We start from the raw sequence: 14,620 nt of genomic DNA, 5'->3' as shown, positions 1-14,620 counted from the left end.
CAGTCCAGTTTAAGAACCCATTGTGGCCCTCAAGACAAAAAGTTTGCCCACCCCTGTTCTACCCACTGAGCCAAATCGGCTAGGGCGCCACTTATCTTTTCATTGTTTCCAGTTTTGTTCTTTCTAGCATCTCATATAGTTGGAATTATTCATTATTTAGCTTTTTCAGATTGTCTTCTTTCAGCTAGAAATATGCACTTAAGGTTTCTCCATGTATTTTTATGTCTTGAGTGCTCATTTCTTTTCAGCTCTGAATAATAATTCCACTGTCTGAATGTATCAAAATTAATATATCCATTCACCTACTGAAGGGCATCTTGGTTGTTTCCAATTCTGGCAATTATGAATAAAGCTGCTATAAAGGTCTATATCAGGTTTTTGTTAGGACATATGTTTCCAACTGCTTTCAAATACCAAGGAGCAAGAATGCTGGATTGTATTGTAAGAGTTATGTTTAGTTTTGTAGGAAACTGCTAAATTATCTTTCATAGTGACTGCACTATTTTGCATTCCTTCCAGCAATTAATGAGAGGTCCTGTTGTTCCACATTTTGGTAGCATTTGATGTTGTCAGTGTTCTGGATTTTGACCTTTTAAGTAGGTGAATGGACATTTGATGTGAAAAAATGCACAAGATATAATATTAATAGGCAACCATACACAGATTATTATTCCTATTTTGCAAAAGAATGTATCATATTTTCCCAGCGATTATCTCTGATGAATTTTTTACTTTTTTCTGTATTTTTCAAATATTCTATTTTTACAAATACCTACTAAGAAATTCAGAAAAGAAATTTAAATTACTTTTACATAGCTTCTCACCTTTATTAAGAACCTAATTTACATGAAAATCATTTAAAAATTGACCACCTGCATATTATTAAAATTTAACAAGTAATAAGGAGAACCCCCGAAAGATTTGTTTTAGTTCCAGCTATATAATATCTTTAAATGTCCCAGCAATGTTAGAAACATGCCACTCAAGGACAATTTAACAAAAATTCTTTTTATTTGCAGCAATAGAACAGTAATCTTATTACAATATAACCAGTAATACACGCATGAACTTTCTTTACAGATGTAATAATCATTGACATACTTTTGAAGCTAGAGTGATTTGTGGGATCATTCAACCCAACAATTTCTCTTTATACATGAGGAATTGAAGTGACTTGTTTAAGACTGCAATATAGTTAGCACAGAAGTACGTAGAGGATTCTGACTCCCACTCAGTTCATGTTGTTTCTTATAATTAAACTGTGTCCTAGAATACAATGGTCTTATTGAAAGTTATTAGAAAAATTAGAAGTGCATATTTTAGAGCAGTATCTGAGAGACATTTGTGGAAAAAATTTTAGGTACTTATTTTTTCCATTCAAAATGAAATTTTACTTATTAAGTGATATAAAAAATAGTAATTCTTTTAAAACTTAGGGGAAAAACCTGGCAACTCAAGAGCAAGCTTCAAATATATTATGTTGAAATTAGATTTTAGATCTTATGGTGAAGCTAGGGAGACTGCATGCATATAGCCCCCAGGTGGCTCATTATTGTTTCAGATGATAAATATGGATTGAAAAGAACATTAAGGCAACAACACTAGAATAGAATCTACTGAACCATGGCAATAAATAGATGTCTCATTTTGAGGCCAGGAGACTATATCCGAAACAAGGGAATTATGCCACATAATCCATTTATTTAAAGATGATATCTGTGATCTGACTTTTATTTCCTTAAGAAGTTTATTCATTCATTTATTGTTGAATCAGCAAGTGAACTGAAGAAGCAAACATGGTTCTTTCCTGCACAATGCCCACCATGCAACTGTTCAAAAAGCATGAACAAGCACATACTGGGAAACATTACAGCTGGTTAAACTGTTTTTCTTTCATTTTAATTATTCAAATTAATTTAGCTCGGTTCCTATGGTAACTTAATAGGATACAACCTACTTACTAGTCCCTTTGCAAATCCTAAAATGTGTTTGATAATCAATCTTTCTAAAACATGCAAAAGGCCATACATAGTATTGCCAGAAAATAACGAATTCTTCAACTTAATTGCATTTTTCTTTAAGCCTATTTTTAAACATCAGCAGTTCCAGAAACAGAGCTATCAGATCATTAAGTACTTACACCTAACTTAGAAACTTAGCCTACAGGCTCCTTGCTCTCCTATTCTTTATTCATCTGATTACTAAAACATGCACTGTGTGCTAGTGATGTGAAAAGTTATGTTGGTTATATTTCAAGTGCACATGAATTTATACTCTTGGGGTAGAAATAAAATTTTAAAAAATCAGGTAAGACTAAGGAATTATTGATAACTTTCTTAAGTGTATTAATGGCACTGTTGCTATATATAAAAATGCCCATAATTTTCAGAGCCTTACCCTGATGTAGTGTAAAATGATACCAATACCTTGGATTTGTTTTAAAATACTTCACTAAAGAGAAAAAAAAGCTAATATGAAAAAATCCTTAAATTACTGAAACTAGGAGATAGGGTCATTGTGTCTAGTTTTGTGTGTGTTTGAAAATTGCATTAAAAAAGTAGAAAAAAAGGCAGTTATTTCTCTAATTGTGTAACTGGAAAGTTCATTTAACTACTGTTTCACTATTTGTAAAATAATAGTGCCTACATTATACAGTTGTTGAATACTGCTGTTTCTCCACAAAAACTAGCTTAGGATTTCATTTATTTATTTAAAAAATATTTTTATTAGATGTTTTATTGATTTTAGAGAGAGAGGGGAAGAGAGAAGGAGGGAGAGACAAAAAGAGAAACATCAATTGGTTGCCTCCTGATCCAGGAATCTAACTGGAGTAACTTTTTGGTACATGGGACAATGCTCCACCCACTCAACCTACTGAGCCATGCCAACCAGGGCCTAGCTTAGGATTTTAAGGGCTTTTAAGTACACACCTACTCAGATCCCTTCAGTACTGCAATAGGAAAAGACCTTACCCAGTCCCATGACCGTGGTGGTGACTCTAATAGGACTCTTGTGTGGAGAGGGTGTGTGGCTTAAGAAGGCGGGTCTAAGCTACAGAAGATCTAAGTCTTTTACCTCAGGTGACCACCTTTCTTCTTTGCCTTGATTCTAAAATTGTCCTTTTGAAGTTTCTGAGAGAGTCTTTTTTGAAGTTACTAGGCACATATGAATAACAAACCAGGTTAAAAGACAGTTCAACTTTGTCCTTCACTTCTTCTCTTTCCCTTGTCCACTTAAGAGAGTTAATAGAAGAGTACAAATTTTGAGTAGACAGAAAACAGATTTATCTAGGCCTAGCTGTACAGGTGATGAAACCAGTGATATGGGGGCAAAAAAGGGGAAGAATCTTTGTGCAGAGTACCATTTGCTTCTTCCTTTCCACTCAGTTTCATTATCTTGAACCCATAGCTCATATTAGGGCCAGACTTAGGCAAATTCCAAGTAGTAATGGATTTACATGAAGGAGGAAAGTGAAAGAGGAGAAAACAGAGAAAGGAAAATCCCAAGTGACTGCAGCAAGGAAGACCAGGAAGTTTATGGAGCAATTAACAGACTGATTCAAATTTATGTAAGGCCTACATGAATAGGGCATTGCTTGATGGTAAAGGAGCTAACTACCAAAGACAAGGCATGTTTTCAGAAAATAAACTATATCCAAATCCTAGGTATCTATTTTTCTTAAAGAGAAGGCAAATCATTAACACAAAAGGAAAACAAAATGAATAAAAACAGCTAAAGGAAAAATATTTTTAGACATATTTAGGGAGTAGTCATTAAAAGGGCTTTGTAATGCTAGCTGAACAATAACATCTATTCATTTATATTTACAGTAGAGGCCTGGTGCAATGACATTCGTGCATGGGGGGGGGGGTCAGGGGGGTCCCTCAGCCCAGGTTGCACCCTCTTGCAGTCCAGAAGCCCTCGGGGATATCTGCCTGCCAGCTTAGGCCCCCGCTGGGAGAGGGCCTAAGCCAACAGTCGAACATCCCCTGAGGGGCCCTTAGCGCTGCCACAGAGGCTACCACTACCACCACCGTCACTGCTGTGCTTGCCAGCCATGAGCCTGGCTTCTGGCTGAGCAGCACACTGACCACCAGGGGGAAGCTCCTGCGTTGAGCGTCTGCCCCTGGTGGTCAGTGTGTGTTATAGTGACCAGTCATTCCACCATTTGGTCGATTTGCATATTAGGGTTTTTAAAAAAAAAAAAAATATTTCATTGATTTTTTTTACAGAGGAAGGGAGAGGGATAGAGAGTTAGAAACATCGATGAGAAAGGCACATCGATCAGCTGCCTCTTGCACACCTCCCACTGGGGATGTGCCCGCAACTAAGGTACACGCCCTTGACCGGAATCGAACCTGGGACCTTTCAGTCCACAGACCGACGCTCTATCCACTGAGCCAAACTGGTTAGGGTGCATATTAGGGTTTTATTATATAGGATTCCACTTCTAAAAGGCCTCCAGATAGAAATACAGAACCGGATTAATGCACTCAATTGCTTTCATTGCTCTCATGCTGGTCCACGCTGTCAAAGTCTCTTGCCTGGATTACTGCAACAGCCTCCTAACTTGACTTGTTGCTTCTATCCTTGTCTTGCTACAAACTAGTCCCAACATAGCAGCTAGAACATTCCTTTAGAAATACTAGATCATGTCACTCCTCAACTCAAAACCTTTTCATGGCTCCTTCACCTCATTCAGAGTAAAAGTCAAACTCTTGCAAGAGCTCAATAAGGTCTTACTGATTTCCACATCACTTTTCCTTCTTAGTGGCTGACCTCTTTCTTGTACATTTCATTGTTCTCTGTGATATACTTAAGTATGCATATTCCCACTAAAATACCACTCTTCCATTACTGCTCCTCCCCTCAGGAATCACTCTCCAAAGAGACACCTGGCTTATATTCCCTTCCTTTCCTTCAAACACTACTTCTTTCCTTAAGTTCCCTATTTTACACAACACTCCTTTCCACCTCCACCATTCCTATCTCCCCTCAGTGCTTCATTTTGCTTCATGCATGTATTACCAACTATGATACTACATAGTTTTGTCTTTTTTTCCCCATTAGAACAAGCTCTATAATGATAAGGCTTTTTGATTACTGCTGTATCCCCAGCTGCTAGAAGAGGGCCTGGCATTCAGTAAATATTTGTTGAATGTTTTATTTACCTTAGTGCATGACAAAAACTAGGGTCTGTTTTACCTATACCTCACACATCACAAATTTAGGGTGCAGACCAGTTTTCAGGTACATTATACACTTGGAATTCCTCTAAAAATAACAATTGCCCAGAAAAATAATTTCCTCAAAACCTATGATTTGTACTTATCTTTCAACCACAGTTTTAGTATGCATATAAAAAAATAAAACAAATATGTATATTAAACTTCCATTAAAATGAGATATCTTGTTTTTTTAACAGAAGAATTTCCCTATGTACTAAACCACCACCACAATATTTTAAAAATATATATTTTATTGGTTTTTTACAGAGAGGAAGGGAGAGGGATAGAGTTAGAAACAGATGAGAGAGAAGGATCGATCAGCTGCCTCCTGCACACCCCCTACTGGGGATGTGCCTGCAACCAAGGTACATGCCCTTGACTGGAAACGAACCTGGGACCCTTCAGTCCCCAGGCCGATGCTCTATCCACTGAACCAAACCAGCTAGGGCCACCATCACAATTTTTTATCACAATTTTTGATAACCTTTTATAAAAACTACACATATAGATTTAGTGGGTTTGAGCAATTTCTCAAAACCAATCTTAACTACCTATGAACCTAAGAATTAATCCTTAAGTTATCATTGCAGAGGGCTAAAAATCTTTTATCTTTTTATGGTATTTCTGTTGGACTGTTTAATACAACTGAAGATCTTAATTATAATATCTTGGGTAGTTCAAAACTGGGGAACTCTTCTGTGGTTCAAAATTGGGGAATTTTACTTGTGGCAGCAACTTCATTATGTTTTCTTTCATTTCAGAGGATCCAAAATTATTTCTTTTGATGTAATAAAGTAGTACCAGTGCCAAAATGCCAAAAACAGCCACCTTAAATTAGAGTTAATACAGCTAAGACTAATTAACTATGGAAAAGGAAAATCTGTAAGAACTTAATACTTTAAAATGATGCTCTTAAAAAAGTTAAAATGTTCTACAATGCTGTAAAGTAGCTCATAAAATGCAATATTTTCCTTTTTTAAATAGATAAAAGCTAAACTAAACTACCTCACTGCATGGAATTCTTTCAGGTCAATTCTATTCTTTTTAGTTCATGTTTAATATCAAGTGTGTTTATATCCACATAATACTTTGATAACATATTTCCTCCTCGCCAGGCCGGCATGGTTCAGTGGTTGAGCATCAACTTATGAACCAGGAGGTTAGGGTTCGATTCCCGATCAGTGCACATACCTGGGTTGTGGTCTCGATCCCCAGAGTGTGGGCGTGCAGGAGGCAGCTAATCAATGATTCCCTCTCATCACTTATGTTTCTCTCCCTCCCCTTCATCTCTCTGAAATAAATGAAAATATATATTAAAAAAATAAAAACAGCCCAAGCTGGTTTGGCTCAGTGGATAGAGTGTCAGCCTGCGGACTGAAGGGTCCCAGGTTTGATTCCAGTCAAGGGCACATGCCTGGGTTGCGGGTTTGATCCCCAGTGTGGGGAGTGCGGGAGGCAGCCAATCAATGATTCTCATCACCTATGTTTCTATCTCTCTCTCCCTCTCCCTTCCTCTCTAAATCAATAAAAATATATTAAAAAAATAAACAAACATACTTCCTCCTCTCACAGGTACTAATAAATAACCACAACCAAATCAAACAAACTTTTTACAGAAATGTTGTCAATAAACCTTTGTCATAATGGAAATGCTCTATTCTATGCTGTCCAATATGGTAGCCACTATCCACATATGGCTATTGCACTTGAAATGTGGCTAGTGTGACTAACTAAATCTTTAATTACTCAACAAATTAAATAGCTATATGTGGCTATGCTCGGCTAGTGTGTCTCAGTGAAATGAGTGTCGTCCCATGCACTAAGAGGTCACTGGTTCAATTCCCAGTCAGGGTCCATGCCTAGGTTGCAGGCTTGATCCCCAGTAGGGGGTGTGCAGGAGGCAGCTGCTCGATGTTTCTAGTTCTCTCTCATCCTCCCTCTCTCTAAAAAAAATAAAATAAAAATCTATATGTGGCTAGTGACTACCATATTAGACAGAACTTTAGAGACCAGAAATTAAGGTATAAGCCTATAATAGCATTCCTTATTAGCTTTTTTATGATCCATTAACTAAAAGCAATTTCTCAGAATTTGCTTTACAAATTCATTTACTCAATTACCATCTCAATTACTATCATCCTCAAATCACAGAGGTTATACAAAAAAGATTTAAAAAAATAAGGTTGACATACAAAATTTAAAAAATGAGATGCACATACAAAATTGCTAGACAACATGCTATCCTATATAATAAAGAGGTAATATGCAAATTAACCCTTACACCCTCACAAGATCGCAGCCATTGACCAGGCAGACAAGGGGGTTAGTGAGGGATGACCAAACGACTGAACAAGAAGGCTGTGCGGAGTGAGCAGGCTGACAGGGGGGTTAGTGAGGGACGATTAAACGACTGAACAGCAGGCTGTGTGGGGCGATCAGGCTGGTGGGGGGGGGGGGGCGTGATGAGATTAACTTACTTCCAAACATAAATTTAAAAACCTTTGAAATAGCGTTAGTAGTAATACACTTTAAGTTTGGCTATACAACACAGCACCATCCCTATAGTAAATGACAAAGCCTTAAAATCAGGAATGACAGTGTATAGAAATGATAGTTAACCCAAAAGGACAGGTATAGGGTGGTCTCATAGATAGGTAGATTGGGATGCTAATAAAAGTGGAAGGTATATGTTTACTTGTCAATTATACCTTAATAAAGCTGGAAAATAAAGTCATGGGGAGGAAGGGAGGGAGAGAAAAATTAATCACCAAAGGGAAGAAAATGTCTATGTAATGTTATCTACCTATCCAACTAACAAACCAGTTCTTAAAACACTAAGAGGAACTAGGCACTATGCAAGACTTGTTCTTAGACCAAAGGCACACTTTTTTTGGAAGGTTGCTCAGAAGTGCTATTGTATCTCCGAACATGAAAATCTAATTGGTATTGGCTGAATTCACCCCCACTCTTGATCTCATCAGTAGTTAAGTGCTCACAGATTGAATCCTTTCAACTTCAGGGTCAGTTGATCCTCTAGCTATGCATTTGACTCTGTCAAAGAGTCTCCAATCTGATCAAGGCCTCAAAAAGCCTTTCTTGTCACATAAAATGAAAGTAAGGAAATGGAATGCTTTCTGAAGCGCTAGGGAAATACACAGGCCACTGGAATATTGGAGCCATGCTCAGATACAACTTGGAGCTATGTGCTTATCTTGCCCATTTTTGATTCAGACAAAAGCATGGATACATGGAACAGACTGGCGGGTGCCTGAGGGGAGGGAGAGTGGGGGTGACTGGATAAAGAAGGTGAAGGGATTAATATATATATATATATATATATATATATATATATATTCATATTCGGTTTAGCATTAATCCTGTTCAACATAATGCATAACGTTCAACATACTATATTTATTGCAAAAGTAAAGACACTGCTCTTGGAGAAAAACAAGGCTGTAAAACAATGTGCCATCACTTGACATAGTCCAGTGTCAGTTTCCTGTCTAATAGTAGCCCTCCTGCCTAATGCACCGGGTCACTGAAAGGATCAACTAAGACAGTGAATGTGAAAGTACCTGGGAACTGCTCAACTATTATTACTATGTACGTTGCTCCTTTGACCTTCTGAACTTTTCCCCAACCCATAGCTTAATTGTAAGGCTAGTTAGAATATCCAGATACAGAAAATAAAAATTAATGGGATTATGGAGAGGGCCATAGAGAATAGAGATAATAATACTTATTAGGAAAACCAGTTAGAACATAGAACATAGGAAGTTAGTCCTAGAATTACAGTACAATCCTAATCTAAAACGAGGACAGTTCCATACGTGCTGACCCTCTGCAGACATCGGCCAATTCGCCCAACACAGGCAACCACCATGCTTTCCGGCGCCTCACTCGGGACAAGCGGAGCCCGGAGGTGTATGGGGAAGGACTTCCAATCCTGACGAGCAGGCTCTTCCCCAATCCCGAGGTTTAACAAGCACTTTTCTACTCTTCGTGCCGGGCCCAGTTAATCCAAACTACTCCCAGCCAGAAAGTGGCTGTCCAGGATTTCTTTTAGGAAGAGTCTTGTAATTATGACACCAGTAGCATGCTGCCCCACCCCCTGTCTAGCTACCTGCTTTGAATGGGCAGGCTCAGAGTCAGAAAAACCGAGCTACGTTTTTATTTCTCCCCAAACTCACAGGCCTTACGCGCCAAGTTTCAGCTTTCCTGTCTGTCAAACGGGTAAGGCGGGCGCCCGTCAGCTCCGTCGCACCGCCACGGAGAGAGGATGAATGAGACACTGCCTGGAGGCGCCAGGGGTGATGTCTGATAAACGCCCAGGACATCCCTGTTTGCAAGGCAGTCCTGAGGACCCCGTTCTGCCTTCCTGCCTCAACACAACCGCCGGGTGAGAAGCGACGCCCAGCCGCTGCGGAGAGCTACGCCGACGGGGACCGAGCACAGCCTCACGGAATCTACTCTGGCTGAGGAGGGAGGCCCTCTGCGCCCCGCGGCGGCGGTGGGGGAGGCGGGAGGGGCCGGGTGCGGGGGGTAGGGGGGCGGAGATGGAGGCGCCGAGGCGAGCCTACCTGTTGTTCCGGATGCTGACCAGCACGCACAGCACCAGCTCCAAGTAGGTGCGCAGCACTTCCAGCCAACGGGCGGACAGCTGCAGGGCCTCGACTTCTTCCCCGCCGGTCCCGGGGTCCGCGCCGCCCGCGTCGCCCGGCCCGCCGCCTCCGCTCAGGTAATTCTCGGCGGCGAACTCAACGCGCAGCTCCCGCACGAACCAGCCGCACTTGCGCATGAGGAACTCGAGGCGAGGCTGCTCCGCCGGGGAGACCCGGAGGCAGACGCGGAGCTGGGGCCAGAGGGCCGGGTAGAAGAGGCACTCGCGCCAGTGCGAGCAGGAGGCCGAGGCCCGCAGCCGGTCGGGCGCCGGCAGGAAGGAGAAGATGTGCACGATCAGCTCGCTGGGCAGCGACGCGGCCCCCGCCGCCTGCCCGCACAGAGCCATCCGGCCGCGCCGCCGGCCGCCGGCCCCCGGCCGCCCCCGCAGGCCCCGGAGCAGCCCTCGCAGCCGACGCAGCTGCTGCCGCCGCAGCCGCTGCCGCCGCCGCCACCGCGCCGCCCGGGCGGCCCCGGCTCGGGTTCGAGCTCCCGGCGGTCGGGGCTGCGGCACTGACAAGAACAACAACATCAATGACAAGGAAGAAGGGGGCGGAACCGTCGTGGGTCTCGGCGGAACCAAGTGCAGCTCAAGTGGCGGAGAGGGGGAAAGGCCGCTGAGGGGGTGGCCCCGGAGAACCAGCCGCTGGCCTCTCAACCTTTACTCACAGCCTCCGAGGCCTGCAGCCTCAGTGACTCCAACACCGTCGTCTGGCCGGTTTCAGGGCCCGGAAGCGGCAGGAGTCACTGTACGGAAACCGCGGCCCTCCCTGCGCCTGGAGGCGGAGGCAGAGCAGTGGTAGGAGCTTAGTTTGACGTCGCCTGTGGTGGGAGGAGCCCGGCGCCGCTGGGAGCGACTTCCGGAAGGAGGAAGCGCCCTGCAGCCGGTAGGGAGGGAGACGCGGCACGTGAGCCGTGACGCACGCAGGCGGCGGGGTGGGGGAGGGGGCGGGGCGGGGAGCGTGGGCGGTCCTCGCTCTGAGCGCCCCCTGCCGTCCCTCGGCGGATGCGGCTCCCGTCAACCGGCGTTCAGGCGGCGGAAGTCGCGGAGCTCGGGTTAGTGCGAGGGCCGTGACGCTTTTCTCACACGTTTCTCAGTCGCTAGGCCGGAGAGTCCAAGCTACAGTGCCAGCGGACGGGGTCTTTCTCGGTAGTCTCACTGCCAGAGTATTTTTAAGTTTCCCCGAGAGAGAGCCACTGACTGGGGGGACCGGACGCACTCGTGTGCAGACCCCGACGGGCTGCGTCGGGAGAGAAGCGGTTGGTGGGCCTTCCCCCGGTCGGACCGACTCATAGACTCGGCGCACACCTGGTGTGAGCGGACGAGTGAGGACAGCGCCGCCCTGTGGGTGTCGGGGGAGGGCGGGAGGCAAATGAGCGGGCTGCGTGCCGATTTCCCAGGGTTTGAAGGCGGCTGTCAGTTCCCAGTTCTGAGATGGAGAGGGCCCTCGTGGAAATGAGACTGGTGGCTATAGTAAGGGTTTTCTTTAGCCCGAGAAGAGGGTTTTCCGGAGAGTGCCCCTTACCTTCATCACAATTTGGTTGCAATGGGCGGTGAAGTCAGAAAGGAAGATGGCTTCATGTAACAATGAGGATTGTTTTGGCGAGGCTGCGGCTTCAAAGCCTGAACTGTGGTCTTGGAACAGCCGTGTTCTCCTGTGGTAAACACCGAGAACTTGTTCCGTTAGGTGTTTTTAGTTCTTTGAGGACAAAGCTCTCTGCTCATGCCGCTTTGATGCATTTTGGTACCTCGTGCATGACCACGTTGCTAACAATATTGTGTTGTTAACCTTTGAGTTCTCTTTGGTCCAGTACCTGCTTTACAGACAAGGTCACATCCATGGCAGGTCACTTCTCTGAACCTCTGCCTGGAAGAGTTCTTGTGTTGATGATACTGATTTCCGAGGGGAAGGGAGAGGGTGAGAGAGAAACAGCAATGATGCGAGAGAAGCTTTGATCAGCGGTTCCTGCACGCCCCCTACTGGGGATCCCGCCTGCAACTGGGGCCTGTGCGCTGACGGGAATCCAACCCAGGACCTGGTTCATCGATGCTGCTCAACCACTGAGGCACGCCGCTGGGCCCGAGTTCTTTCAGTGTAATTATTATACCTTATGCATAAATTAATGAGCATTTATGGAAACAGCAGTGAGTTAGGAAGTTCTAAGACTTGCATTTTAATTTTTTATATCTTAACCTCATTGATGTATTTTGAAGTGAATCATAGACATCTACATCAGCCACTTCTACCTACTTTAGCATGCATATCTGTAAAAGCATATTACTATAAGACAAAAATATCACATTTTAAAATAAATAACTTTTTAACGTTATCTAATATTCCATCTTTAAATTTATCAAATTATCTCCCAGATGTCCTATGTCTAGCTGTTTTGTTATACCAGGATCCAATTAAGGACCAAATATGTTTTTGGTTATGTATGTCAAGCCTTTTAAGATATAAAATAGCCCACCCCTTTTGTTTTTCTTTCTCTGATTGGCTAGAGTCCAGGCTTTTTTTCCTGTAGAATAGCTCACCTTTTAAATGTTTGATTACTTTCTCTTGGTGTTTAGCTTACTGCTCTGGTCCCCACATTTCTTCTTTTTAATCCTCACCCAAAGATATTTTCCCCATTGATTTTTATTTTTTTATTATTATTTTTTGTTAATCCTCACCCGAGGATATTTTCCCATTGATTTTTTTTTTCTTGATTTCAGAGAGGAAGGGAGAGGAAGAGAGAGAGAGACACATCAATGATGAGAGAGAGAATCATTGATCAGCTGCCTCCTGCACACCCCCAACTGGGGATCGAGCCCACAACCCAGGCATGTGCCCCTGACTGGAATCGAACCCGGGGCCCTTCAGTCTGCAGGCCAAAGCACTATCCACTGAGCCAAACCTGCTAGGGCTCTATTGATTTTTTTTAGGGAGAGTGGAAGAGAGAGGGCAAGATAGAAACACATCGATTGGTTGCCTCCTGCACGAGCCCCAAGCAGGGCCCGGGCTGATTTTTAGAGAGAGTGGAGGGGGGGGGGGGCGGAGAGAGAGATCGATGTGAGAGAGACGTAGCCATTGCCTGCCTCCTGGGCCAGGAATTGAGCCTGCAACCAAGGTACATGTCCTTGACGGGGGAAGAGAGACCCTTCACTCTCCGGCCCTCTAACCACTGAGTGAAACTGGCCAGAGCTGGTCCCTGCATTTCTAATAAACCTGGACATAATGCTAAAGGTTCCCCTAGATTTGTGACATCTTAATCTACCTCCTGTAACCTTCTGTGTTTTTGTTTGTTTGTTTATTTTGCTTTTCTCCTTAAGACAAAGTAAGCTGTGAGGTGCTATTTTGGTTTTCTACAAATGTCTAGCCCCCATCATCCATTCACTTAATGGCCTTAACAATAATTGTTAATTCTTGCCTGACTCAATTTTATTAGGGGTTGAAAAATGATAATTTCTAATTCTTTCATTTACATCTATATTTAATAACCTGCATTATTCTATTGAGTAGAAGCTTCCTTTCATATGCTGGCAACATTCAGTTACCCTGAAATGCAGTTGTGGTGGCTATAGTAAGGGTTTTCTTTAGCCTGAGAAAAGGGTTTTCCGGAGAGTGCTCCTTACCTTCATCACGCTTTGGGAAGGGGTTAACTGGTTGCAATGGGCGGTGAAGTCAGTTACCCTGAAAGACAAAAAAAAAATTAGTTCTTTTACTTACCAATTTTTAAAATAATGTGGTTCAAAGAGTGATAAATGAGTTTTTCTAGCTTTTATCTTCTCTGAACATCATTATGTTCTAATAGATTTGGGTATGCTTTAATCATTCTTTCTGTTTTTCAATTTTTGATGCTTCTACAATACCTCTCAAAGAATTCTATGTAATTATTATACTTCTTAAATATTCTTTGAGCATTTTTTTAGTAGATGTTATATTGGACTGGTGGGAGGATTAGGCTGGATTTTAATCTTTTTTCTGTTTTGCTTTTGCCAGGGTCTGGCTGGGTGACCTTTAAATAAATTGCTTAATCTTTTTGGGCCTCAGTTTTTTCGTCTATGCAAATAGAGTTTTGGCAGCTCTGTTGTTCTCTGACTTTAAAAAACAACAATGATTTTATGAACTACTAGAGGCCTGGTGCAGGAATTCATGCACGGATGGGGTCCCTTGGGATGGCCTGCAGAGATTGGGCCCCAGCTTGTGTTCCCAGCCTTGCAGTCCCAGCTCATGCCCCAGCCTCGTAGCCGTGCAGTCCCGCCTGGCATCCTGCCGTGGCCTGGCACGGCCTCCAGCGGCCTCACCTGCTCCACCATCCTGCCTGCGGGACGATCGATCAGGGCCAGGCTCCCTACCCGGCTCCCTCAGCTCCTGAGAGCTGGGTGGCGGCCCTACCCCCCCCACCCCCTTTTCTGCTGCTGCCGCTGGTCACCATCTGCAGGGTGATCGGCAGGACGATTGGGCCCCTGCTTGCACCCGCCTTGGCCTGGCGCCACCCACTTACCTGCTCCACCATCCCACTGTGGTCCCGCTCTCATCAGGGCCCATTGGGGTCAGCACCGCCTCCACTGCCACCCACTACCAGCGCCGCATTGCCGACACTCACCACGTTCTGCACCACCTCCTGGTGGTCAGCACATGTCATAGTGAGTGGTCGAACTCCTGGTCTCCTGGTTGAACTGGTCAAACAACCGCCCGAAGGTATAATTTGCATATTAGGCTTTTATTATATAGGATATTTTGCAT

The 14,620-nt window shown here is 43.7% G+C and overlaps 1 protein-coding gene across 1 annotated transcript in view; it reads right to left on the bottom strand.

Moving 5' to 3' along the window:
• Positions 1-10,422, bottom strand: part of FBXO33 (F-box protein 33) — a gene marked incomplete at its 5' end in the record, with an annotated part of 31,469 nt that extends 21,047 nt beyond the window's left edge. Inside the window, one exon of the mRNA XM_081099323.1 lies at positions 9,812-10,422. Within this exon, the coding sequence (XP_080955449.1) occupies positions 9,812-10,422 (611 nt within the window). The remainder of the gene's footprint in view (positions 1-9,811) is intronic.
• Positions 10,423-14,620: the final 4,198 nt, after the last annotated feature.

Source organism: Myotis nattereri (assembly GCF_964212035.1).
Source record: "Myotis nattereri genome assembly, chromosome: 1".
NCBI lineage: Eukaryota > Metazoa > Chordata > Mammalia > Chiroptera > Vespertilionidae > Myotis > Myotis nattereri.
Note: the sequence above shows the minus strand (reverse complement) of the source record. Positions and strands in the feature narration are given on the sequence as shown.